We start from the raw sequence: 25,694 nt of genomic DNA, 5'->3' as shown, positions 1-25,694 counted from the left end.
TTCCCATAAATGGAGCTGTAAAGAGCAACAAACATACACACAAATTGTTGATAACCAATAAATATTTCATGCAATATCTTGTAAATAACTGACCTTCTCTCCTTTGATACCAGCAACTCCCTAGGAAGAAGAACAATCATATTGAAACAGAAAAATAAAAGAGTGCTGAAATGACACATTCTACGTAGTGTCTAAGCTTGATGCTCTTCAGGTGATTTATTTTCATGAAGGTGGTGCATGACTGGGCCAGACTTCAATTTAATAAGAAATGATATATTGTTTAAAAATAGTCAGTCTCACAGGTACAACTCTACAAGTGAAGGCAGAACAGCTTTGAAGCCTGATCTTAATAAATGAATAAATAAAATCAGTAAAGCTGTCAAACTAAAGATCATATTTAAAAGTTATTAGACTTGAAGCCACTGGAATTCAAAATACAGCATTCTTTTTCCATTTGTTTAAAAGTTTCTCTTTACAGTGAAAAAAACCCAGATCCTGGGATTAAAGCAGTGTATCTAGAGTGAGAAGTTCTGGGTTTAATTCCTGGTTCATACTGACTTTATTAAGCCATTCTTTTCTCAAAGATACTTAGGCACAAACAGAAAGAGCAATCTATTAAATATATCTTGGACACTTATAGAGATGTAAGTGTAAAATTCCATGAGTATCCCATGAGAGCTAACTCCAGTCAATGAATTTCATGCCATCACTAGCTAAGAAGTTGAGGCCCAACATGCAGACAATAAAGCATTACTTTTAACTTTGGTCTTTATCATGCAGTTTTCATACTAATAAAATGGGGACACCTATATATTTCAACTGTTGTCAGTATGAGCTAACACGAGGCTTTACTCTCCTCCAGGCACTGGCTTTATGTGGTGGGAATGCACACAATCATGAATGTCACACTTACTGGAGGGCCTGGAGCACCTCTTCGACCTGGAGGACCTGGAAATCCTTGGTCACCCTGAAAGTAGTAACAGTGATTGTTAATGCATTTTATGGTTTATTGTTTGGCCTGATTTTGGCAAATGATCACAGAAGTTTTTTTATGCTATCACACTAAATGTGAGATCACTACTGTGAGATCACGACCACTGTATTTTGTTAGAAGATGATTTTTCTTGCTTTTTATACAGCTTGACTTCTATCCTAGACTGTTCAGATTAGTTCACAGTTTCACTAGAAATCAATGACTTTCTGTAGTAGGGATTATTCTGACTCCCTCTTTCAGAATGCTCATAGAGCAAACAAAACCTGGTAAATCTGTTTCTTAACATTGGGCCTTTTCACTTAATTACTTTCAGGATTTATGAATTGCCAACTGCAAGCTAGATCCTGGCAAAATAAAACTGATGAACTATCTCCTTTATAACCCACTGCAACAAAAGGACACATTGGACAAAACTGATCAGGTCTCCTGGATTTAATGAAAAAAGTATTATCTGTCAAAATATCAAATGTTATTCTTATCTTTTAGCAAAGGCCATTAGAATGTATTATTTATGTATTTATTTTGCACAAAAAGGTAGCACTTTTCCTTTCTCTGGTCCCACAACACAAGTTTTCTAGCTGATAAAGTCACAATGCAAAACAAGTCAAAGTTGTTGTAGGTTGGGGGAAATTTAGAACAGTTTTTGGCCATTCCCAAGCACAGCCAGATGCAATCCAGAACACTCAGCTTGGTTTGTACCTTTGTGCCATTGCATCCTGGAACACCTGGGAGCCCAGGAGGGCCAACAGCTCCTGGTTCACCCTAAAAGAAGAAGCACAAAATTGACAAAAGCTTTGGTTTTGTACATTCATATTGCCTTACAGAAGCAATGGAAGAGTTTATGTTGGAGCAATGTTTCACAAGACTTGACAGATTACAATGTGTTCTTGAATCATTACAATGAGTAAGAATTGCTGATGCCAAGATTTTTATCTCTAGGCCAATTGACAGAGACAATGCTGATGTTGAGACTAGAGTGAGCACATTGAACTGAGGATAATTGTGCACTAAGACTGAAGTAAGAGGGAAATGGTTAATCAGTTTCATTTTTACTTACAGGAAGGCCTGGAGGACCTGAAAATCCAGGTATTCCTGGGACCCCCTAATGATATTAGACCAGAGAAATAATATTAGGAATATTAAACAAAATGTCATTAGGCAATTTTTCTTTTATTACAGGCATAAGAATGAATGCAAGTATGATTTTATTAAAAGATCATTACTTCCTTAACTCTTCTGACTGTGAACCAAGCATAATGGTTGCACACAGGTAACACACACTGGTTTTGCCCACAAAAAAAACCCCAAACTACTCTTTGTGGTATTCTAGTCTGACTTTGCCACTGCACACTCAAATATTAAATACATACAGCAACAACCTTGGATGTAAGGTGCAGCAAAAAGGGCAAAAGTTCTAAAAATAATACTACTGCATAGACCGTGTCATAAATTTTAACCATACTTTGAAATCAGACAATGTTTTGCTTTTATTTTCACTAATTATTGAACCAAGTTGGCAATTAGCATGACACTTAATACATATAAGTTTGTTTAAAATACAAACACTTACTCGTATACCTTTGGGTCCAACTAAGCCTGTAAGCCCTGGAGAACCCTAGATCAAAAATGAAAAGTGATACTTTCAGTGCTTTTCAATTGAGAAAGAGCACATAAATGTCAATAGGACACACAATATTTTTAATATCAATACCAATATGTGCACACAAAACCAGCTATATAAATAAATAAATGATTGGCTTATTACAGTAATTTCATACAACTTGCATAAATTGTGGCGTCTTTTCTTCCCTTTCAGTGTTTACAGGGGTATCATAGAATGCTGTTGGAAGGGACCTTAGATTATATCATTCCAACCCCCCTGACATGGGCAGGGACCCCTTTGACTAGAAGGGGTTGCTCAAAACCTCATCCAACTTGGCCTTGAACTTCCAGGGGTGGGTTACCTGTTCAATGTCTCACCATCCTCCTACCCTCATTGTGAAAAATACCTATATCTTGTCATAGGTCAAAATAAATAACCATGTATGTTGAGAAATGAGTTGCTATGGATTTGGTCAAACTGAGACCTGGAAGTGCTTCCCTGGAAAGGAAGGAAAAAACTGGAAGGTTCCCAGGCATGGGTGATGTTTATGTAATCATCAGATAGATGTATGTACTCTCACCTGAGCTGCTGAGCATGGAAAGGAAGACCAGGAGCAAGCTGAAAGGGGGCTAAGCAAGATGGGAGAACAAGGCTGAAAGAAGCCAGCAAAGAATGCCACAGTGACACTGAACTGTCTGCAGGGAACCTGCTGGAATTCTTTCAAGATGCTTAGAGCTTTAGTGCTAGCAAGAAAACATTACCATTCCCAGAAAGAAAATGGAAAATGTGAAGAACAGCATAGCTTCTAAAGTCCTGGGCCACATTCAATTTCAGATCATGTAGAGGCATTGGATAGGAGAGGCTAACTGGCAACGCTACAACATATGGCAATTCAGACTAACAGAGGTCTTCTTGCTAGATAAACTAGCCTTAATTCTTGCAGAATTATTATCACTTACTACAAGGGAAATGCTGTACTAAACACTTCAATAAATTCAGATAAAAGCCTAATAACATGTATCAAATCTACATGAGTAGTATTGTAAAAATAAGATAGGACAGGATAATGCAACAATACTTAAATGAAAATTATAGAACCCATTTGGTTAAAGGTATAGTTAAGTGGAGGTCCTAGTCGTAATCTGATTGTGGCAGCACCTTCCTGATTCACACTGTTGCTGAGTTCACACCATATTTACATAAAAAATAAGTTATTCACCAGAGTGAATTTATTAGTAACAGCAAGATTACTGTTCCCCAAGAAAAAATATGCATAAAATCCTTTTTAATGCACAATTTTTAATTTTTCTATTCATGCAGGAGTTATTGGAAACTCATATTCAGCCTCAGTTTAGGCATACAGGAAAGAAAGCAAGCTCAGGTCAGTGAAGCCACTCCCTCCACACTGCAGGCAACCAGGTATTTCCTAAACAGACCAAGATTTATCATGAAAGAGATGTTTCCTTTCAAATTTTCTTAAATCTATTTTTCATATTTGTCTCATTATTAGCTTGTTTACTTTCTTTTCAGCAACAAATGTCAAGATGTTAATTGATACTAAGACAAAAATTGAGGTATACAGCAAAAAATCTGTTTAGACCTATGTTCATTGTCTCTGGCAGTTTAGTCCAGCTGCTTTAGCAGTGGCCAATGGACAACTGACAAGAAAAGCCCATGTTCATATCAGCTCTACTCTGATGCAATCAAAATGACCCTTGCAGCTGATGACCAAATAACATCCCTACCAAATGGGAAGCTCTGAGACAGGTTTTGGTTTTGTAAAACAGCATTGTCTACACAGCCATAGCTAACTTTGGCTGTCAAGCACAGTAGTTTGTGTGTATCTCTCCATCTCACATACCTACCTTTGGTCCCTGTGGCCCTGGAGGCCCTTCTGGACCAGGAAAGCCTCTTTGACCAGGTGGACCTGGAACACCAGGAAAGCCTTTTTCACCCTGTAAGCATTAAGATAATTAAACTCTTAAATATCCATGAATTCTTCTTTTGATAGCTTATTTCTGAGGCATTAATTGCTTTCAGTACCTCTTGGCTTTCTCCTGCTGCGGTGGATCCACTGCCCTGTTTTTTGGTCCATCTCTGGGCTGCCATGGCCCCACATGCTCATAATTACAGGTGAATTATCAGAGCACAAGATAGTACTCTGGATCTTGCAGAGTACAGAAATAATCTGACAGCATGAAAAGTTTAAGAAAGCAGCTGATACATAGTCCTTGCTAATATTTCTGTATTATGTTTAGCAACACAAATTGAGAAACTTAATGGCTGCTTGTCACAGCATATGCCACAGCACGTGATGCAGTTGAGACAGCCATGATACACAGAGTATCATCACACAACTTCAGAAAGCTTCAACCCACAGAGAGCAACACCATACCACTTCAGAGGCCTCAAGAGCCATCCCTTCTTGTTATTTAGCCCAACCCCCATGTTGATGCAGTGCCCCTGTGTGCCCTCTGCTCCCTTTGGTGGTTGCTCAGTGCCCCTGGGCACTCCATGGCTCATTGTGTCAGTGCTGCTCACCTGCTGCTCACAGCTGTGCCCATGGGGATGAGGCTCCCACAGCCCCATCCCAATCACCACAGACTGTGTGCCTGCAGCTTCTGCTGTACAGCAAGGTCAGTTCCAAACCATCAATATCTCTTCGTGAAAGCCAAGGAAGAAAATAGTGGGAGTCAAATGCAAAAAAAAACCCCATTCAGACAGACTAAAAACCCCTTGCTTTACATGAAAAATATCTTCAATTTTTCTGAGTCTCAGAGATTAAGACACCAAGTTACTTTTTCATGTAGATTTTTAAAGATCAAATTCAAATAAATAAACTAAAGGAAACAAAATTGAACCTATGGGAACAGAATAGAGGAGGTTAAGCTAGAGTGAAAGTGGCATTTCAGTTTTTTAGTCAAATATAGAAGATGCAAGTCTTAACTTGGTTTAAATGAAGTGTTTCAAGCCTGGAAGCTCATGGAAAAGGTGTTTCAGACAGCAGCAATTTAGCATGCTCATTTTTACATCAGTGAAGAGCTGCTGGTTCAAGACCTTTTACATCACAGCATGACATGGGAGAGAGAGAATGGGATTATAAATTCTCTCAGAGCCAATTTTCCTATTGCTTTATACAAAATTATACAAAAAAAAAGCATGTGAAATTTTGCTGTGACAAAGTTTGAGTGTCCTATTCAATGCACGACAGGAGCCAAGAGATGTCTCTGGGAAGCCAAAAGATTCTGGCTTTTCCCTGCACCAATTCTCACTTCTTAAAATCCCACAAACTCACCAGATTTTAAATAGCTTCTGAATGAAATAAAAATTTTAAAAATAGTAATGATATATATTTGTATCTCTCAAGATACAATGTGATCCCATGATCGTTTAACACATATAAAGTAACAATTGCATTATAAAGTGTGTGTGAGATCTATATAATAAATCGGCATAGCTTTTCATAAAAAATCGTTTCTTTCTACTGCGTGTTCTGTAGCAGCATCCCGACACAGGAGGATGACTGCTATCCCAGGAGGAGCCGCTGGAGGGGGTTCGGTACCAGCTCCCAGGAAAATCCCACTCCTCGGCCTGCCCATGGCCAGAGTCCCGCGGTGCTGCCCGAGCCCAGAGCAGCGCTGCGCTCCCCTGACAACCTCACTACCCTCCCCGCAGAAAAGGCAATTGTAGCCGCACTTTCTTCTTAGCACATCAACAAGATCGGGGGATTTTCAGGTTGGAGAATTCTAAACACTGAAAAATGACCAAAATAAGTTGATTAATGTAATTTTCCTGATTTTCTGCATGTAAAACTTAATCAGTCTAAACACTGATTTACTCTTACCCACAGATTGGTCAGTTATTTTCCATGGAACTGATAAAGACAAGTTGTGGGTGTCCATTCTTATTAATATGTCTTTTTTTAGTGGGCAGCTGATTTTTTTCTAGGTTTTCAACTGGTTTCAACTTCGCTGTTTAGGACAAAGTTAGGTTAGACCAACTAGTAATATGAAAAATAAACAGGGAGATTTTACTGAAAATATTAGTATTCTCCATTCCTACTTATTAATTTATACTTTAAAAATGAACATATTTACTTCCAGATAAATTTTCTCCAACTTCATAAAAACAGATGGGACCAATAAGCGGGACTAATCATAATCCTAGATCTTTATAGATGTCTGGAATCTGTTGATAAGCTTTAGTATGGCAACTTCTGTGTTCATGGCTCACTTACTGCAACCATGACTTCTTCAATAATGCCCCTTTCATTTGTGAATCAGTTGTTCTTCCAACTGTGAGCAGGAGTTTCAAAGAATTTTTGGCATTTGTGTAATTCAGGTTTGTCTAAAAGCCACTCAGAGCCTCTGCCAAGCTGCTATTGGCAACAGGCAGAGCTGTGGATCTGTTACTGCTGATGGATTTGCTGTTCCTTCAATGCTGGCAAAATGTTTGTGATTAGGACCCAAAAACTCATCCCCTGCTTGATCCACAAGAAGTTTATCTGTTTGATGCCAGTGTGTGTAGCTTTCCTTCAGGAACTGGCAAAGTGGGGTGGGCAGGGTCCAGAGATGGAAAGAGGGAAGCATGGAACATGAGACTCCTGATGGCATTATGAACTTTGTAACAGGAGAGCAGCTGCCAAGGTAATGGTATTGTTAGGAGTTAGTGAAAGAGACCTGGTGCTTTGGACAGTTGTTCTGCTGGTGTCCAAACATCATTACATTATGCTGTAAGCATAATAATGCAGTAAAAAAATTCAGTTGAAAAGGCTTAGTTGAACAGTTTCCCCAAAGTTAACAGAAATTTTTAAGGTAATCATTCTCTGTAGATCCTGTTGGCAAAATACCATCACTCACTAAATTCACTCACTGTATCAACTGAAGTCATCTACCAACAGTTTCCAACTAGATAAGCTAATATTCAAAAAGGAAAATGTATGTGTTCTTACCTTACTACCTTTTGTGCTATCACAAAAGCAGGGACTTTTACCTTTGCATACACAGTTCTGAAAAACAAAAACACAAACTTTATAATACAATTCTTTTTCTCATTGAGTTGTTTGGAGAGAGGCAAGTAAGATCTCAGTGGTTTTAGTAAGTAATTATTTAACAGGTAACACAACTTTATAAAAAATATTTGTGAAGAGGCTATTCTCAACAGTGGCAAAGGTCTCATTATTCCTCACTATTTCTTCTGAGACAAATAAGAGCATTAGTGAGATCTTGCAGACAGAATTAACTGCCCCCTACGGATTCTCATATGACAACAGTCACAGTGTTTCAAATTTGTAACTTTTACGATGAGTGAAAGATGCTGCGAGTTGTTGCTGCTCTCTATGGACTTGACGATTCCTGACAGTTGCTCCTTGTCTTTTAGGCGGCTGAACTTCGGTGAGATGATGCCATCAATCAATTTAAAAACAGCTGCAGGGAGCATTCCTCCAGTGAACAGATAATTAAACATTTATTTACAAAATAAAGCAGAAATTAAAATCAGTTGGCCATGAAAGGCAAATCCTCAAGAAATTATTGTGTCTGCCTCTGACTTATAGACAGACCAATAGGTGGCTACTCGTTGTTCCAAGCTAGATTTCTAAAGAGTTGCAAACATTAAATAGTTAATTCTTTGTCATACTTAAAGGAGACTTTCTCTTACATTGATCTGACAGCTAGAATTCAAGTGGTACTGCATCAGAAATTAGGAAAACAAAGGTATCATGTGAAACAGAAATCATCTAACTATGCCACCTTTACTATTATATTAATCAATATGATTATATCACCAGGGATACAAAAATATGAACTAGTGCAGAATTAACAACAAACAGTATCCTGATTTCTTCTTGGTGAGATCAATCAGTTTGGTACTGGATAATCTAAATTCATCAAGTCAGTTATATAATAGATATTTTTAACCTTTAAGCATCAATACAAGAGGATAAAGTGATGTATGTCTCAAAATAAATTTGGGATAGTTTATAAGACATCTGGTTTTCTTGTTCCTTATTCAATGACAATACCTTGCATCCCCAAAGCATTCTCTTCAAAACTGATTATTGGTAGAGGTCTGCTAAGCAATATAAAAAGGGCAGTTGCTGAAAGTAGGATGTATACACAGATATATACCATTATAATTTTATAGACCTTCATGGAGTTGTACCTTATTTCTGCCTGTGAAAGCAAACTAGAAGCAGATTCTTTCTAGCATCTGTATGCAAAGCACAGTTTTCAGGACATGTAGAGAAATACAAAAATGAAATTACTCTCCCATAACAGGTATAATCTGCAGAAGACTTGGTGTGTACAGATACAGAACAAATCCTTTTATCTTATAATCAAAGATGATCCAATGTGAAGAGAAATGCATGAACATGTAGAAAATTATGACACTATACAATTAATCTAAGTTAATAAACTTTTGAAAGAAAGAGAGCCTTTGCTCTTCAATAAATCAGAATGCTTAGAATGTGTTTAATTTGCCATTAGTAAGCTTTCAGATCTATTTAGGTCTTTTTGTGTACACATATCATTCTAAACTAAACTGAAAAGACCAATGATTTAACATTACACAGTCAACTGCATAATACTAAATGTTTTGGCATATGATTTTTTATGTAAGATTAAATTATGCCTTCTGTACAGGAGCTTTGAACCAAAAAATCATTGCACACTTATACTGCAGGATGCTTTCACATCCTTCCAAGATGCCTGTGGCTCCTTTATCAAAGGATCATAAAACCACAATATGATGTTTCCAGGTTATAAGATAAGGAAATAGTTTATTCAAAATTCTCATAATAACATCTATATAAATAAGTGTATTAACCGAAGCCACATGCTTACTGCATGGTTTTGGGTTTGTGATTTTTATAATAATAATAATTTATATTTCTTTCGAATATTTAGATGAAGAATATTTTTGATCTAAAATCTAGGTCAAATTATAAAGCCAGATCACTATATGAATACCAAATCAAATCAATTCACCAATGAACCAAAATTCCCCACAGCACTTGCAGTAATTTACAGAGTATATCTTCTCCAAAGTGTTTTTAGTGATAGTTACAGTGTTATATTAAACAGACACATAATTCCAGTAGTACATATTGGGGCACATTTACTGCAGTGGTTAATGCTTTGATCAGTGGATGCAACCTTATCTCTAACACTGAATTGCCTTTCCTACACTATGGTTGGATTCTACTGGGCTCTGACCTCTTCCTGCTCCTGATTCAGAGAGTAAATTAACCAACTGCTTAGAAAGTATTCCAGTCCTCTCCTTCACATAATTCCTCAAAGAAATGACACAGAAAGAAGAAAGAAATAACATACTACAGGCTATGGTGTCACCCATACCAAGGTTAATGCAGACTGAGCATGGCACTGCTACTCCAGCCACTGCCATGGAGGCAACTCAGTTTGGAGAGACTCTTACACAATTCTCAGCACTTTCCAGTGGTGCTGGTTACATGCAGAATGTCAGAGAGTGTATTTAGGGATGTTATCAAACATGAATACGCCAAAGGATGAGACAAAGTCTTACTGTAAGGAGAAGAGCAAGCAATGCCAGCCTTCCTATTCTGTCACTACACAGGCTCAGAGTGCTGTCACTCACATTGGTGGGGCAGCACAGTCCTACCAGGAATAGTTCAAAGGCAGGAAGGTGGAGTACAGATGAACAGAGCCAAGTGAGGAAGATCCCATATTTATATATAAAACTGTCAGAGTATTTCTTTGTTTTTCCAGATCCAGAGAATATCAGAATAGCTCGTCAATAATTTCAAAATACACATTTGTGTTAAAAATACTGCACCCAAGACAGAGGCAGAAAAATGTGCTGCTGCAAGAAACAAGCATATATTCTTTAAATATATTTCAGACCAGGACCACACAGGATGAGTAATAAAGACATTGAGATGAAAGCTGAGATGAAATTAAATGTATTGTGTAGGAGTATAGTAAAGTGGCTGAAGTGGGGCTTAAGTTTGCACTTTTGGCTTGACTGGTCTTTAATTTCATGGGTGAACTCCACTGATGCCTGAAGTAAATCCTGGTTTACATAAATGAAAGATGACTGTGCAACATGAGGTATTTTTAAATTAATTAAAAGCAGTGCAAGTGATATCCGTTAATTACTGTGGACAGTAAAAATAGACCAGGTGTCTCTCAAGTGGGTGATGAAGCTGTCACTTTCCTTCACTGATGTTCTAACAACTGATCAGATTTATTTTTAAAAATGCACAACTAATTTTTCATTTAAGCTTGATACTTATTAGCATCTCACCTATCCTGCCATTAGGTCTTTATCTTTTAACTTAGAGAATCACTGAATTAGAACTCTATAACTATGTGGAACAAGACTTACTGGATAATATCTGTTTTTCTGAGATGCCACTTTTTAATTTTTTTCCATCTTTCTGCTCATTTATAATATCCTGAGCAACCTAAAAATATGCATGTCATCATAGTGGTCCTGTGAACTTATCAGCTAATTTCAAGTTTTCTGTAATTTCTCTTAAATGCCAATACTTATTAAAAATTACGTATTAGTGAGCCAGCTCCTTTAAGTCTTGATTATGAATTTTCAAGGGCTGCTGACACATGGAGATTTTTGAATTCTTCCTGAGCTGTCTCAGTGCAAAGACTTTACATATCCCAGCTGTGTCTATAAATCACAACTGAGCACATAAAATCACCCTGCTCCAACAGTTGATGTTAACATAGTGCTTAAAACTCCAAAAGGCCCATTTCAATAATTCTTACTACCTGTTTTCTATTGCATCTAATAAAGGTGGGAGTAATACATTGTGATTACAGGAAGTGGAAAGTTTTGCTCTACCATTTATTCACACTTCAGATTTGTGTTGGGGTAGGTATGCTGCACATATGTTAAATGCTGCACTTTCTGAAGAACATTATGGTGGTAGCTAGAGTTTCTAGCTTGGGTACAGTTACAGTTTTGAAAATTTATCCTAACTTGCACAAGAGGACCTGAGAGCAGAGCTTTACAGAAAAAGGTTCCCACTGTGAGAAAAGCTATATAAATACAATCTTTTTCTTCTGATGCACCTGTATTAAGACACTTATCTAGATTAGCACAGTCAGGAATTCTAGCTAGACAAGGTTAGTGGATACGTGACCCTGGCAGCATATTCCTCATGTTGCACAACTGCAAATCACCATGGAGCACGCAAGGTCCTGGAGAATGAGATCCCCTCACTCCAAAATATTGCTATCAAAACAAAATACCAGTCTCACAATTAGAATCTGTATACTAAAAGTTTTTCATGCATTCTAAGCATCAAACATGAATTCATTAAAATTATCAAAGACCACGAAGAACTTTGTGTTTTTTTAGTGATTGCTGGACCAGTACAACAAAACCAAATTATTAAGCCTTCAATAAGTATAGACAACATAGAGCAGAAATAGGAGATGATGAGATGAAGGAAAATATGTCAGTTCCCAAACCCTGAAACATTGTGTAGTCACTTGTGAACTGGAAGGCAGCCAGACATTCCTACCTTAGAAGACTCCTGTTAACAGCCATGTATGCTATCACAATTCACAGCATTTTGCTTACCAGTTGAATACCTAGCACAGGATGAAAATTATTTCATTTAGACTTTCCCATATAAAGAAATACACCTGTAACTTACGTAATAAACAGCCTGGTCAACAGCACCCAACACAGAGAGCCTGGATCTAAAAGACACAGCAGGAGACAACTGCTATGCTGCAGGCAGTGCAGCTGTTGGAACAGCTCCATTAAACACCTGTAAGGGGAACCTTGCTCAGGGAATAGCTATTGAATCAAAGTGCCCTGTTGGTGACACAGGCCTTGTGTTACTGGTTATGTGCTGCTTTCAGTGTGAGGTGCAGGAGAGAAGTCCTAAACATTTGTGGTCATAAAAAAAATCTCTTAGATTTTATAGCAAAAACCTGCTGGTTAAGAATTTTGTATAATGAGATTTTTGTAGTGTTAGACAAATGTCTCATAAGCATCCACTTCCATGATGCCAACCATACTCTTTTTCAAGCAGATACAGCACAATCAATTCTACTGAGCTTCTCCCTTCTCTCCAACTCATTGTCATTGAGGAAGTGTGAGAACAGTAGGGCTTAGCAACCTTCATTTTGCCCATGTCTTCATCACTGCCTTAGGATAAAACAGATAAAATGTTTTAATGCAGAACAAACCAAACACTCTGAGTTTTCACAAACTCAAATGATTTGTGAGCTCTGTAGTGGTGGCCTATTTTGTAGACATTGCCTAAAATTACTCAGTGTCTATCCAGGTAGAGCTGGTATGTTGTGTGCAGGTTTGGAAAGCTGTATGTTGAGACTCTCCTGTTTTGGGAAGGGGCTCTGTGTCTGTAAATTACTTTTGATCTATAAAGAGAAGATACAGAATTTCTCTTTCTTTAGAGAAAGAGAATGATTCTTTTTCTTCTCCTAAACCACAGAATATATTTACATTTATGTTTATAATGACCAATACCTTACTCTACATATCATCTCACTAGGGTTGAAGTCACTGTGATAAGGACTATCAAAAATGGAAGCAAACTGTTCCTGACATATTCAGATGTGTAAAATCTACAAAGATGGAGCCATAAACTCCATCTCTGGGGTTGGTTTCTTCTTCTGACCTTGAAGAGCACATGGGGACAACTGAAATAAATATTTTCTTTTCTCCAAGGAAAAAAAGACTAAACATTCAGGCCACACAATTTTGTTTTGTGTAGCAAACTCTTAAGGGTGTTTAATCAGCTTATTCATCCGTGTTCTTCCTTCCTAACAATCACCTTAAAAAAGCAATCTAATAACAAAGAATACACACCATTTAACTAGTGAATTTTTGCTTACCTACTACAATATGGTTAGCAATAACTCACACATTTTGTATTTCTTCCCAGCTGTTGAGTGTGGGAATGGTATTCACTAAAATTTTTGTCTCCTCAGGCCTGTATATTTGTATATTCATAAAATTCCTGGTGTGCATCTTCTGTTAAGTGGTGCAAATAGCAATGAAAGCAACAGTAGCTTGTTCAGAGAAGGCTTATTGCACATGCTTTGGTTTTTCTTTATTTGAAAGGCTCTGTGATTTCACTGATTAAAAAAATTAAAGGTCACTTCTTCCTGCAGCTTCCTCCAAAATAATCTGTGGAAAAATGCAGCACAAAGCCCTAGCTAAAAGGTCTTCACTAAGCCAGGCAAAATAGAAACTCTGTAAACCTGTGATACTTGTACCCTATCACAAAATAGGTAAGACAAATAATGAACATGGAACTAAAAATATATTAGGTGTGACAAGATGGAACATTTTCAGTGTGACTGTAAGAGACTGGTGTTGCAAACAGTTAAGGAAAAGGTATTTTTGTATTTCACCTTCCTCCTAGGCTGCTGTAATCCATGCCAACATACTTCTAGTATTACTTTGTTAGGCAGTAAGGTGAGAATGTGACAGTAAAACAGATGACCGGACATCCCATACTAGTTGCACTTAATAGCAAAGTATTCTGTTTCAAAGATCTGTTATATCAAGTCAGCTCTAGGTATTGCAGAAAAGACTACTAGCACAGATCATAAATAAAATTGTTCTATCTCAATGAAATGCAAAGCAGTGGAAAAAGAACCTGCCTACTCTAACAATTTTAATAGCATTATTCAGCCAGCAAAATAACTTGAATTACAGACTTTTGCTTAAATGTGTATTTGCCTTGTAGGTTTTCTAGAAAAGTCATCAAGTGTCAACAATTCCATTTTTACAGGTATTTACTTAGGTCATCCAAGCAGGTTCATCTTTCAGTTGTAAGATGCAGCACACACATAGGCACACTTCACATTTATGGCCACCAGAGCAATGTGCTGCAGACCAGCAGAAATCCATCAATTTTTATGCACAAACATTAGGGTAACTCTGCTAATTTATGCTACCTCTCTTGGCCCAGTAGGAAAAGCCTTGCTCTGCAGTGCTGTGACAGAGGCCTGTTTGTCTATGGAGTTGATGGCTGAATTACAATAAATGTAGGGGCAATCAGGAGCAGAAGAGTCTGGCAGAAGTTGGACCCAGTTCTTGGAGTAACACTCTCCTTGACTTCGAAGCTGGGATCACATTAACCAAATCAAAGAGGGCACTTCACAGAGGACTTGTTTTTCTAACATGCTCTATGAACTCTCTTGTATATTCAGGTGCACATCTTTCCTTCTCAGCTGCTTGTGCCACAAAGAACCTGGGTGTTTCCAAAGGCTGTCAGACAAGGAACATTCTCACTAGGACACTAGGTGCCTCCAAAATTTTGATTCCTGGTCAAAAAAAAAAAAAAAAAAAAAAGCCTGCATGCCATTCTTACCAGCCTTGGAGATGGTCATGGGCTGGCTGAACTAGAACATAATTTTTCCCTTCCAGAGCCATGTATTAAGATCTACTTGTGACAGCAATATAGGTTGCATATAATTAACAAAAAAATACTGCTATTAGGAAGCAAAGAAGATTAATTTTAAGTACTTGCAAATTCTAACATTTGTAAGAAATGAAATTAGTTGTGAAATACGAACACTTGCATCTAGTCACAGACAATATGAGTGAGGAAGAGGATGCAAAACAGATCTTCCCAAGTCTTACAGCCACCAAGGTTTTATGTCCCCTCCTTTGCCACCAGCACATGATAAAAAAAATGAAATGTCATGATGGAGGCAAAAACATAATAAGGTGCACCTAATTTAACCCTGTAAGCTATCAAACATTGCAACAGTATTTACAATACTGTTAAATTAAAAAGTGGTGGTAAGATGAGGTGCAGCTAACTTGCAAGCAAGTAATTTTGCTGAAGTATAAACTCTCTCTATCCTGTTCTGAATAAATACTTACACGATGCCATCATAAAAATGCTCAATGCCACAATATCAATTGAGTGCTAATGAAGTTGACCAAGGTATTTTTCCTATTTGGAAAAATTGAAACCACATGTCATTCAAACAAAAAATTTCAGGGAACATTTTTAGATTAGTATTTAATTTGTAGATACAAGAGAAGTACATAAATGGTGCCAAAAGACAGGACACACTTAAGGCAATTAATTGAATTGTACATTTGCACCAAGACACCATCAGTTCCAGGTGCTGTTAGACAAAATTAAGCAATGAGATAGCAAATCCATTTTTTTTCTGAAAGAAAAAAGAAGATGAAGAATAGGAAGAATCTTGTATCCTGTAAAAACATATTGATGATGATGATTCTAAAATATTTAAATGAACAGCAGAAAAATCTGAAGAATTATAACACCACTATTTGAAGTCAAGGAAGAAGAAAGAAGCTCATCAAAGAAGCTGAAAAGCCTTTGACATGGGAAGATGCTACTTCTGCTGAGTTTTCAGAAGATGTGATTAGAGCATGCCAGTGGCCAAGAATGCAGACAATAATACTCCCTAGCAGGTGCCAGAAAGCTCGGCCTCCTAAGGGCAAAGAAGTCTGGACTCTGTGAGGAGCTGCAAGGACTAAAATTTGCTGTATAAACATCAGCAGGCACAAATGACTAATTTGCTTTCCTGTCTTCAGGAATAAACTACACCTAAAATTTTCTGTGTTGAAATATTTTATAATTGATGCAAACAGCAGAAATATTGCTTGCTGGTCAAATATCAATTTATTTTCATATGAAAGTGTAGCATGATTTTAGTATAATAGCTATGCCTATTTCTTTGCAATGAACAGTTTAGCCAAGATGCAACGATTTATTAATCAATTACCTCATGTCAATTGCTAATAAGCCACTAGTATTTAATTAAGAGTTTAGATAAAACTGCCAGAAGAGAGGCTTAGAAAAAGTGTGTGTGTGTTTTGGGAGAGGGGGGACATTCCTGGAACACAGCCTGTGCTTGCTAAAAGCCATCCAGAAGCCCACATGATGATATTCACCTCTTCAGAGCAACAAGAACAATGGATGGCAGGTATCACCAGAGGACGAGGAGAATGGAAAAAAAAAAAAAAAACAACCCAGCAAACTGGGCAGAAGAGTGATAGTTCTTGAGTTGTTTATTCTTCCACATCTTCCACATCCAGATCTGGATGGAGCCTGAAACAACTCTGCAGAAAACACATACTTTGCAAATAGATCTGGTACCTCTGTTCTACATAAGAACTAAGAGGTATTTTAATTCCATTACAAATAAAACAATTAGATCTTTGTTAAATGACTAAACTTGACTGGCAGTGGAGTTAGAATGACATGAAAAAACCCAACATACTGGGTGAGGTGCTTATGCTGCTTCCAGAGACTCTACCCAGAATGGGTGAGTGAAAGAGTTGCATGAATTTAGAAGAAACGTTATTACTAATTAGACTGCTTCAGATAATTGCAGCAGGATGTGGCTCCGCTTTAGCAACAGCAAAGTATAAAATTATATTTCTTCCTTCTAAAGGTGAACTTAAAATCTTTTGAGAGGCAGTAAAGATTTTAATGTAAGGTGTTAACGCTTTACTCACACCTACTCGTATAAGGAAAAGTTAACATTGTTGACTATTACGGGAGAAAGAACTTGAAATTCACTAAACCGGTCACTTTCTTGTGTTTTAGGTTAATCAGAAACTGTCAGTTTCGTGTGTTTGATGTCTACCAGAAATTCACTGAAAGCGGCAGTTTTCTGTTTGGTAAGTGCCGGACGTATTGAGAGCTACACCGACCCGCGTACCCTCACAGCTGACTGCTCCTCTCCCAGCTGCGAATGTACAGTCCAAATGTTATAACCAGACACTTGAGAAAGGCACAGAAAAGACTACAATATGATCTAGGAGAATTTATTGACGCTCATCATTAAGCCTGAAAGACAAGTCTGTAAAACGGTTTGGTCATTAAGGTAGCGGTGTCCAGACGGCAAATGCCGCTCATGACGTGTTTGCCTCAGCGGGCATCCCCTCCCTCACGGCTCCGTCCCGGCCGTCCGTGTCCCCTGTGCCGCAGGCCGGGCCCCGCAGCCGCGTCCCCGGGCCCATCCCGCCCCGTGCCATGCCCTCAGCTGGAAGGGCGGGACGCTCCTGAGGCCAGCGGGACGCGGTGCCCCGTGCAGGGCCCTCTGTCCCGTCCCCATCCCCGCCCGGCAGAGGTGCCCAGGTAGCGGTGCCCCGCAGCTGGGCGAGATGCACTTCACCTCGCCTCGCCTCGCCTCGCCCTGCCCGGGCGTGCATACGAGGCGCATCATTTGAAACACCGCGTCCACCTTTCCTTCCCCACCAGCGGGAGCGCGGGGCCCAGCCCGCCGTGCCCTGGGCCCGCCGCAGCCTCCGCGGGACCCGCGGCGCCGCCCGTCCCGGCGCTCACTCACCTCAGCCGCAGCGCGGCCCGGCCAGAGCAGGGCGAGCAGCAGCACCGGCGCCAGGCGGCCGGGGCAGCCCCCGCCGGCCATCCCCCCTGGGCGCTGCCTGCGCGGCGTCCCGGGCCGCTGCGACTCTGCCCCCTCCCGCCCTCCCGCGGCTTTTGGCCTGAGGGTTCCTCCGCACCCGCCTCGGCGCTCCGGGGTGGCGGCCCCGCCCCGGCCACCCCTCTCCTCCACCCCCTCATCCCCCCCGCGTGTCCTGCCTTGGGCAGCGCCGGTGGCCGCCGCCCGTCCGTCCGTCCTCAGCGGGCATGGAGTGAGCGAGGTGCCGGGGCTTTCCCGCCTGGGAGCTGAGGTGAGCGCCGCGAGGGGCAGCCCCGGGCGGGGCACCTGCCGCCGCTCGGGACGGGGCTGGGCAGCGCGCCGGGGCAGCCCCGTCCCGGGACAGCGGGCGGTGTCCCGGGCTGCCGGCCGGCTCCGACCCCCGCCCGCGCCGCCGGGAGCGCAGGTGGCGGCCCGGCCGAACCGCGGGGCTCGCCGCGGGAGCGGGGCCGGGGCCAGCCCCGGACACCGCCCGGACGGGGCGCGGGCTGCGCTCGCACGGAGCGGGGTCGGCTCTGGGTCCCGGCGGGGAGGAGGGCACGGTGAAACCGGGCGGGAGCGAGGCGGTACCGGGAGCCCCCAGCGCCATCCCGCCGCTGCCGAGGCGCTCCCCGGCACGGACGGCAGCTCCTGCAGCAACGCTTTCGCTCCCTCGAGTGTTTTCTTTATGAGAAACTCCCAGAGGGGACAAAATGCTGCCCCGCCGCAAAAATGGAAAACAGCGAGAAATGTTTCTCCCCAGGGTTTCCACGTAATATGATAAAAAGCTTTTGAGAACGAATTGTGATTTGTAAAGTGTCGGCAATGTGTAAAGTTTATCACATTTATGTTATTGACAGAAGTGTTGCATGTTCAAGGTAGCCTTTCACCAAACAGAGTGCTGTTTGAGAAGATGCAAACTTAGAAAGCATGTTTGCAGTGCCAGCCACAGCAGCCTTAGCTTGTCTGTGGTGTTCATGGATGCTATACAGGAAATCCCATGTTACAGGTTTTATTTGCACTAGAAGTGATACAGCAAAAGCAACTATGTAATAGATGTATATAAATTTAGGACTATTCATGAAATACAGAGCTAAAGGCTTTAGTGAGCAGAAAGCTAGCCACAGAGCTTTGTATAACAGCTTCTCTGACAGGCACAAGGGTAAAGCTGGATCTCCACTCAGTAGACCATACCCAACCTCTTATGAAATCTGATGTGAAAGTCGGCTAGCAGAAACTACTTTTCCAAAAAGTTTGGTAGTACCAGTAAGAACATGCCTCAGGAAGAGTTGAGCATTATCTACAGTATCAAAGATCTTGTATATAGCAACATGTTAAAACAACTTGACTAAAATATCCAACATCTGTGAGAGCAAGCTGGTATAGACAGCAAGGTATGGAGAGAAAAGGGAATAATTCCCCTGGCTTCAAGCCAGATTGATGGTGAACATGTATAAGAAATAGTATCCACTACTGGTATTTAACATGAGACCTACTGGTGTTAGAGAGAAGGAAGTAGATACTTATTTACACAAAAGTGAAAAAAAAAAGAAAAAGGTGCATAACCTGTCTATGAGACAATGAGGTCAGACCAAGGGAGGCTACAGTGGAAGAGGGTGATCAGTCCTCCGAAATGATGACAACTCGATGCAAAATGCCCCAGCATGGCTCTCACTGTAAAGAAGATAGTACTCAAAAGGAGAGCTGTTGAATACTAGGCCAATGAGTTATTGGAAGAAACAGAAGAAAGCAGGCAGACCACTGTTAGGGGCAATGAAGAAACTCATACAGAATACTGAGTGAATGAAACACTACTATAATAAAGAGATACAGAGTCAATTTTTAAATGATGAAAATCCTGTGTGGAAATTTAAAAAAAAAAAAAAAAAAAAAAAAAAAAAAAAAAGTCAGCAAGCTCAAAGCAAAAATGTGAAAGTGCTAGCAAGGGAGATGTACCAAAAAGGCAAAATATTTAAAAAGAATCCTCTTCACTTGCAGAACCACCTCCTTCACTGACCTTGAGCAGCTGGCTGCTAAGTGGCTCAGCTGAATGGGAGTTTTGTGTGTTTATAGTTAAGAATCAGCAAGTAATGTTGCACTCTGAGATTGTCACGTAGAAGCATACATGCCTTTATGTGAGTTTCTAGGACACATCTGTGACTCCAAAGGAGCACTGAGCTGCTCCAAAGGCAGGATCAGCCACTGATGTTCTCTCCCCTGCTCACTGTTGCCACCATTGGCAGTGTCCATCCACACCAAGCCTGTGGAACCTTGATGCACACTGTATTGCTGATACTACTCTAATCCATGATATTATCTGAGAGCTACAAACTCAGACAATCTTGTCTGTCTAAACAGCTGTCCAGGCAGGGTTAGCATCAGTTCTGCCAAAATGAATACCTGCAGCTGCCTGTAGAGCTACTTCACAAAAATGCAACAAAAGCACCAGTACATGAACACTGGAGATCAACCTTAATTCTAGAAAGCAATTGAAAGCTGCATCTAATTAAAGTTTGTCTTCTTCTACAGTAACTGATAATTAATTGTTTTAACTTTGGTTTTGTTTCCTTGGTTCTCTATGGTGAAGAAAGGATAATACTATTTTCAGGAATATTTTTGTGGGAAACATTAAAATTGTATGAATTTAGTATAAAGTGCAAAGTTTTATAGAACAGTGTAAATGAAAAAATGGGACTTATTGGAAAGAATGGAGAGAGTATCGAATATGTCCATCATGAATGAGGCAAAAGTCCTATGGAAAACAGCTATATGTTCACAGATTTCAAATGAATGTCTGAATTATATGCATGAAAGAACCATATTAAAGCTGAGCACACAACCCCATTTTTTATTTCACAACTTCTGAATCCTTGACGTTGTAACTTGTGTGGTATTGCAGTACATAATGTTGCTTCCTTTGGCTGTAATGAAAATACAGTTAGGATTGCTCTAATTATTTTTACCTCAATAATTGTAGCTGTGTCTGCCTCAAACTGTGGCTCATGTCCCTTGTTCTTTAGCAGAGTTACTGAGAATGAAATGGTCTTGCTTCTTGATTCCTGTCTAGAAAGTAAATATCTAGGTTATGTTATAGTGCCAGCTTTTCCCTTTCTATTTTCTGAGGCTGAGGTGAGGTTTGGTGATCTCATGTGAAACCTATTCCTTTGGTGGCAGTGAGTGTGCTGTCCTGGGGATATTTTTTTGAGGTAACTGTTGTGATTGCTTCAAAAACATAAAAAAATGAGATCAATTTGACACATCAGTCTAAACAAAACCTTGTATTCTTTCTGTTATTGTATTATCTACTGAACAATTCAACTTGTTCAGAAAATAATGGGGTTTAGATAGCCATGACAAAATAACAAGCAGAGGATTGCAAGTCTTCCACTCATGCATTAAGTATTATTTCAAACTGTGTCAATGGGTTGGATCAAAATGGATTTTAATTTGAAAATAAAATTTCTCTGCTAATACAAAGCAAATGTACCAAATATAATCTTCTTTTAAATTTTCTTCTTAATTTTCAGAAGCTGTTTGGATAATTAAATAATGAGATGGATAGTGGGCAACAGGAACACATTTCTGCAAAGTCTCAACACTTTATGACTTGGATTTTCCATTTGAGGCAATCAGTCCTTGCAATATTTTATTGCCTCACAATTTTGCTTATATTGTTTATATTACTAATGTAAAAAATCAGTGAGGTAGGAATGCTGTTGGAATATTATTTTTTTTTTAGGGATGTTGTTATTTTTTTCTTTTCTTACAGATGGGGAACTGGGGCACAGCAAGACTGTAAGAATTTGACAGATGAATGGAGTACTGTACAATACATGTAAAGAGTGATCTTACAGCATGGACTGGCTGCCTTTAGGCTATTTATTCATCAGTCAGTGCACAGCAGCTTCCAAAGTCTCCTCTTAGTACTGTGGGATTTGGATATACTGTGATATATTTGGATATATTTTGATATACACAGGAATCAATATTATTTATAGATTAATTCTGGCTAGAAAGATGCCACACTATCCAAATAATTGAAAGTAAACCAGTAATGTTTCAGGAACTGTACCCTCCCATGTTTAACAAACACATGGCTGCTGCCTGAACAGCTATCAGAGAGCAGCCAGTTTGCTGCACTTCACATCCTTAGTCCCTGCTCAAGAGGCTTCTCCAAAGGAAGCAAATCCCTGTCAAAACAACCTCTAGTCAGTGTTCAGTTTGCTCAGAATTATTCCCCACATTTGGAATACTAGAGTGCTAAAAAGCAGAAGCCTGTGATAATCTGTGCTAACCTGGGAGAAGCCCAGCCCTTAAACCCTCAGTTTGAAATAACCAGTGTGACTCATTTGCCAGATATGCCTTATTACAAAGGATTGCAGCTTCTTTTTTATTTGGGGGATATGAAAGTATGCACATGACCTGGCCATGTCTGTGGATTTGTGAAGCTTGAGTTTCCAAAAAGGTTGGAGCAGCAAATAAAACTGCTGTTGAACCTAAGCCATAGGTCAGGGATGCACTGTGTATGCAAATTATGTATTATATATGCAATTTATGTATGCACAATTTGACTGTGTGGGACTGCGGAGGCCACTGGTCAGTCCTGCACAAAGAGCTTCCAGCTTCCTAAGTCCTGGAAAAAGCTGCAGAAAAGATGTTCTAAAAATAAAGCTAAAAAACTCTAGGTGATGTGTCCAATGATTGTCATCTCTCCATGCAGATGGGTAGAACTCTTAGATGAAGTGCATATGTCTTATTCTGCATTCAGAGTGGTCTTCCTCTGCTCAGATGCTGGCACAGACTGGTCCAGCCGCATTTGCAAGAGATGCTGGTGCTCAGCCTGGTCTTAAAACTATAACAAATACTTTCTTGAGGGGTTTTTTTAAATTTCATTAGGTTTTCTACTATACATGGGTATTACATCTTTTGTCTTAATGCCTTTAACTAAAATGGCTATGAAAACTTTTTAAGAAATAATGATGCAAGATGCTCTTTGTTCATTACTTTAAACACAGAATGAAGACTATCTTTACTAGGCTGAAATCTTGTACACCTTTTTATGTGAATCTGCAGTTTCATTATAGTCCCCTTGAAATAATTGGATTGCTGATAAAATAAAATGTGGCCTGAATAGGAAGAATATAATGTAGTGCCAACACAAAGCTGTACAGTGTAACACACAAATGGTTAAGACTTATTTTTGGTTTTCCTGTAATTATTCATGTGTACATTGGATGTATATTTTAATAGAAACAGGTTCAGAGGGGAAAATAACACCAATATGGAACAGTGTTTATAGACCAGCCACAAACAGAAGGAAAGAGAAGACCTGCCATTTAAAGAAAAAAAAAAAAGTGCTGCATATACAAATCCTCAATCAGCAGGAATGGCATTAACAAAGGATTCATTTGAACGGATTAAGTGGCTTATCACAGCTGCCTGGTGAGTTTTACAGATCACTACATTTTTTAACCAGATTCACTGAGATATATTCTTAGCTATTAATTTAACAGTAATAAGAAATGCCTAGATATTTGCAAAGTTGGAGTAATTTTGAAAAAGGCTTCACTGTATCCTGTAGAATACTACACACTTGATCACTTCTCACTTTCTACAAGCTAAATTTTTGTGAAGGTTTGATGTTGTGAGTGTAGTTCTAATTCAGTTTTCTTTTTTTAAATCAGGTATCTGCTGATTGTTTTTTCAGCTCAAGGAATTGATGGGGTAAGTGACATTTACTTTAGGCAGGTGAGGGAGAGAATGGTAGAGTTTAAACAAGTAGCACCACATGCACCAAAATCATCAATAGTTCTGTGGGAAAACTGTTATGTTCCTTTCCATATTTCTGCGGTTCTGACTTTCCTTTCTGCTACTCATCTTCTCTATTTTGCAATTTTATGCTCTGGATTTTCCTAGATTCTAATTCTGGCTTCTTGGGGTGCTTTTGGAAAGCTGGATGTAGAAAACCCTCCCTTGTTCACTGAGTCTGTCTCCTTCCTCATAAAGTCTCCTTAATGGTTCTGCAATATGGCACATGTCAATTCCAGCTCTCCATTCTGCTCTGTATGTTAGCCTAGATCTTAAACTGGCTTCTATGGACAGTCCCATCTCTCTGAAGCCAAATTTTCACATATAATATAGTTTCAATATCTATTTTATTATCCTCTCTGTACTGCCCTTCATATTACCCTTATGTTTGCAATACCCTTGCCTTCCTAGAAGTCCATCCTCTTTGTATTCTTTCAAATATTTAGAAGCTCTTTTTTTGTAGAGATTTTTTTTGTCCCCAGACTCATCCCTTTTTATTTGAGTCGTTAAAGTTTGTAATATTTTTTAAAAATAACTGTTCAATCAGAGGAAAGGATAATAGTCCCATTATTGGAAATTTGTATTCTATTTACATTTCAGGAGAGGCAAGATTCTAACAATTATGTGAGAGACTAGTGCAGAGTAGATTAGTAATTTCATGGGAAATGCAGTGTGTAAAAGACAACTGGTCTGTGAGACAGATCATCATACCCTCCTGTTATGAGGTTTGGGAATTCCAGATATTCTAAAAATGGTATAGATAGAAAGAACAGAATTTTTCCTCCTTATCTAATATTTGTCAGAGTTTTCTCCTTGAAACATTGAAGTATGAGCCTATAGTCTTCTCTTGGGTATTAAAACCGGTAAAAAAACAATCTTGACCTTGATAATAATGAAAACCCACACTGAGGAAATATTTGTTTTATCACCATTCACTTGTTTATCTACATTATTTTTAAATCTTCTACCTCCTTGTTAAAATGCTTTTAAATATATCTTTGATAATTTACACACTTTTAATGAAAAAAATGTTATTTAGTGGACATTCCAAGCTAGTTTATAAGTGCATATGATGTGTGTTTATTACTACATTTGGAGAAATAGAAAAGAACAGTGAAATCATGTTCATTTACCACACAGAAGATCTACTAAATTTATGTTTTGTTGTGTTTTAATTTTCCCTTGAATATAATCTTTTTTGTCATGCAATTTGATGAAAAAAAGCAGTCACTTCTTTGCTATTAAAAGGACAATAACAGAAATTTTAACAAAAATAAATAAGTAAATTAATAGTAGGCAATGCATAATTACACCATGCATATACTTTGTTTCATTTAATAGACAAGAATTAAATTCAAGGTTTTTTCTCTGAGTGAACTTCTTGCTCCTTTACCTTGTTTTGCCTTTTATCATTCATTGTAGTTGAACAATCTCCTAAAATAATGTGATGGATTACAAATTTTACATTATTGCAAATTAAATTCTGGTTCTGTTAAAATTTAGGTGCAGTTGGTTTCCTAAGTTATATTTGGCTGTAATATTTAGTGTTATGTAACATAACTTGTAGTTAAGGTCTTCCACCTTCTACAGCAACAAGTAATAAGCTTTTACTTATTGCTCCTACCTTGCCAGCAGGTTTATGTTGATGAGAGATCTTTTGCCTTGAAAACCATCTAATTAGCTAATATGTCCAGCTGACAATATTTGATGATGTAATTGTTGTCCATTGTGCATTGATAAATGCATAACCTTTCAATTTTTAGGGAGGATATGCATATATTGATCCATGTGGGGGACAGGATTGTTCAGTTTGTCGGTGCTTTCCAGAAAAAGGATCAAGGGTAAGTTGTGATTAGAACTAATGATAACTACTGTTGTAAGTACTGTTCAT

General features: G+C 39.0%; 2 protein-coding genes across 2 annotated transcripts in view; one reads left to right on the top strand and one right to left on the bottom strand.

Annotated features, from left to right (window-relative positions):
• Positions 1-18,097, bottom strand: part of COL4A3 (collagen type IV alpha 3 chain) — a 56,066-nt gene extending 37,969 nt beyond the window's left edge. Inside the window, exons 1-8 of the mRNA XM_030280415.4 lie at positions 17,924-18,097; positions 7,549-7,605; positions 4,463-4,552; positions 2,565-2,609; positions 2,052-2,096; positions 1,694-1,756; positions 914-967; positions 94-120 (exon numbers count right to left, since the gene is read on the bottom strand). Coding sequence (XP_030136275.4) covers positions 94-120; positions 914-967; positions 1,694-1,756; positions 2,052-2,096; positions 2,565-2,609; positions 4,463-4,552; positions 7,549-7,605; positions 17,924-18,004 — 462 coding nt within the window. The 5' untranslated portion in view covers positions 18,005-18,097. The remainder of the gene's footprint in view (positions 1-93; positions 121-913; positions 968-1,693; positions 1,757-2,051; positions 2,097-2,564; positions 2,610-4,462; positions 4,553-7,548; positions 7,606-17,923) is intronic.
• A 47-nt stretch (positions 18,098-18,144) lies between these two features.
• Positions 18,145-25,694, top strand: part of COL4A4 (collagen type IV alpha 4 chain) — a 67,013-nt gene continuing 59,463 nt past the window's right edge. The window contains exons 1-4 of the mRNA XM_072933496.1: positions 18,145-18,269; positions 23,246-23,437; positions 23,680-23,719; positions 25,567-25,644. Of these exons, the coding sequence (XP_072789597.1) occupies positions 23,382-23,437; positions 23,680-23,719; positions 25,567-25,644 (174 nt within the window). The 5' untranslated portion in view covers positions 18,145-18,269; positions 23,246-23,381. The remainder of the gene's footprint in view (positions 18,270-23,245; positions 23,438-23,679; positions 23,720-25,566; positions 25,645-25,694) is intronic.

Source organism: Taeniopygia guttata, chromosome 9 (assembly GCF_048771995.1).
Source record: "Taeniopygia guttata chromosome 9, bTaeGut7.mat, whole genome shotgun sequence".
Lineage (NCBI taxonomy): Eukaryota > Metazoa > Chordata > Aves > Passeriformes > Estrildidae > Taeniopygia > Taeniopygia guttata.
The sequence above is the reverse complement of the archived record's forward strand: the minus strand, read 5'-3'. Positions and strand labels throughout refer to the sequence as shown.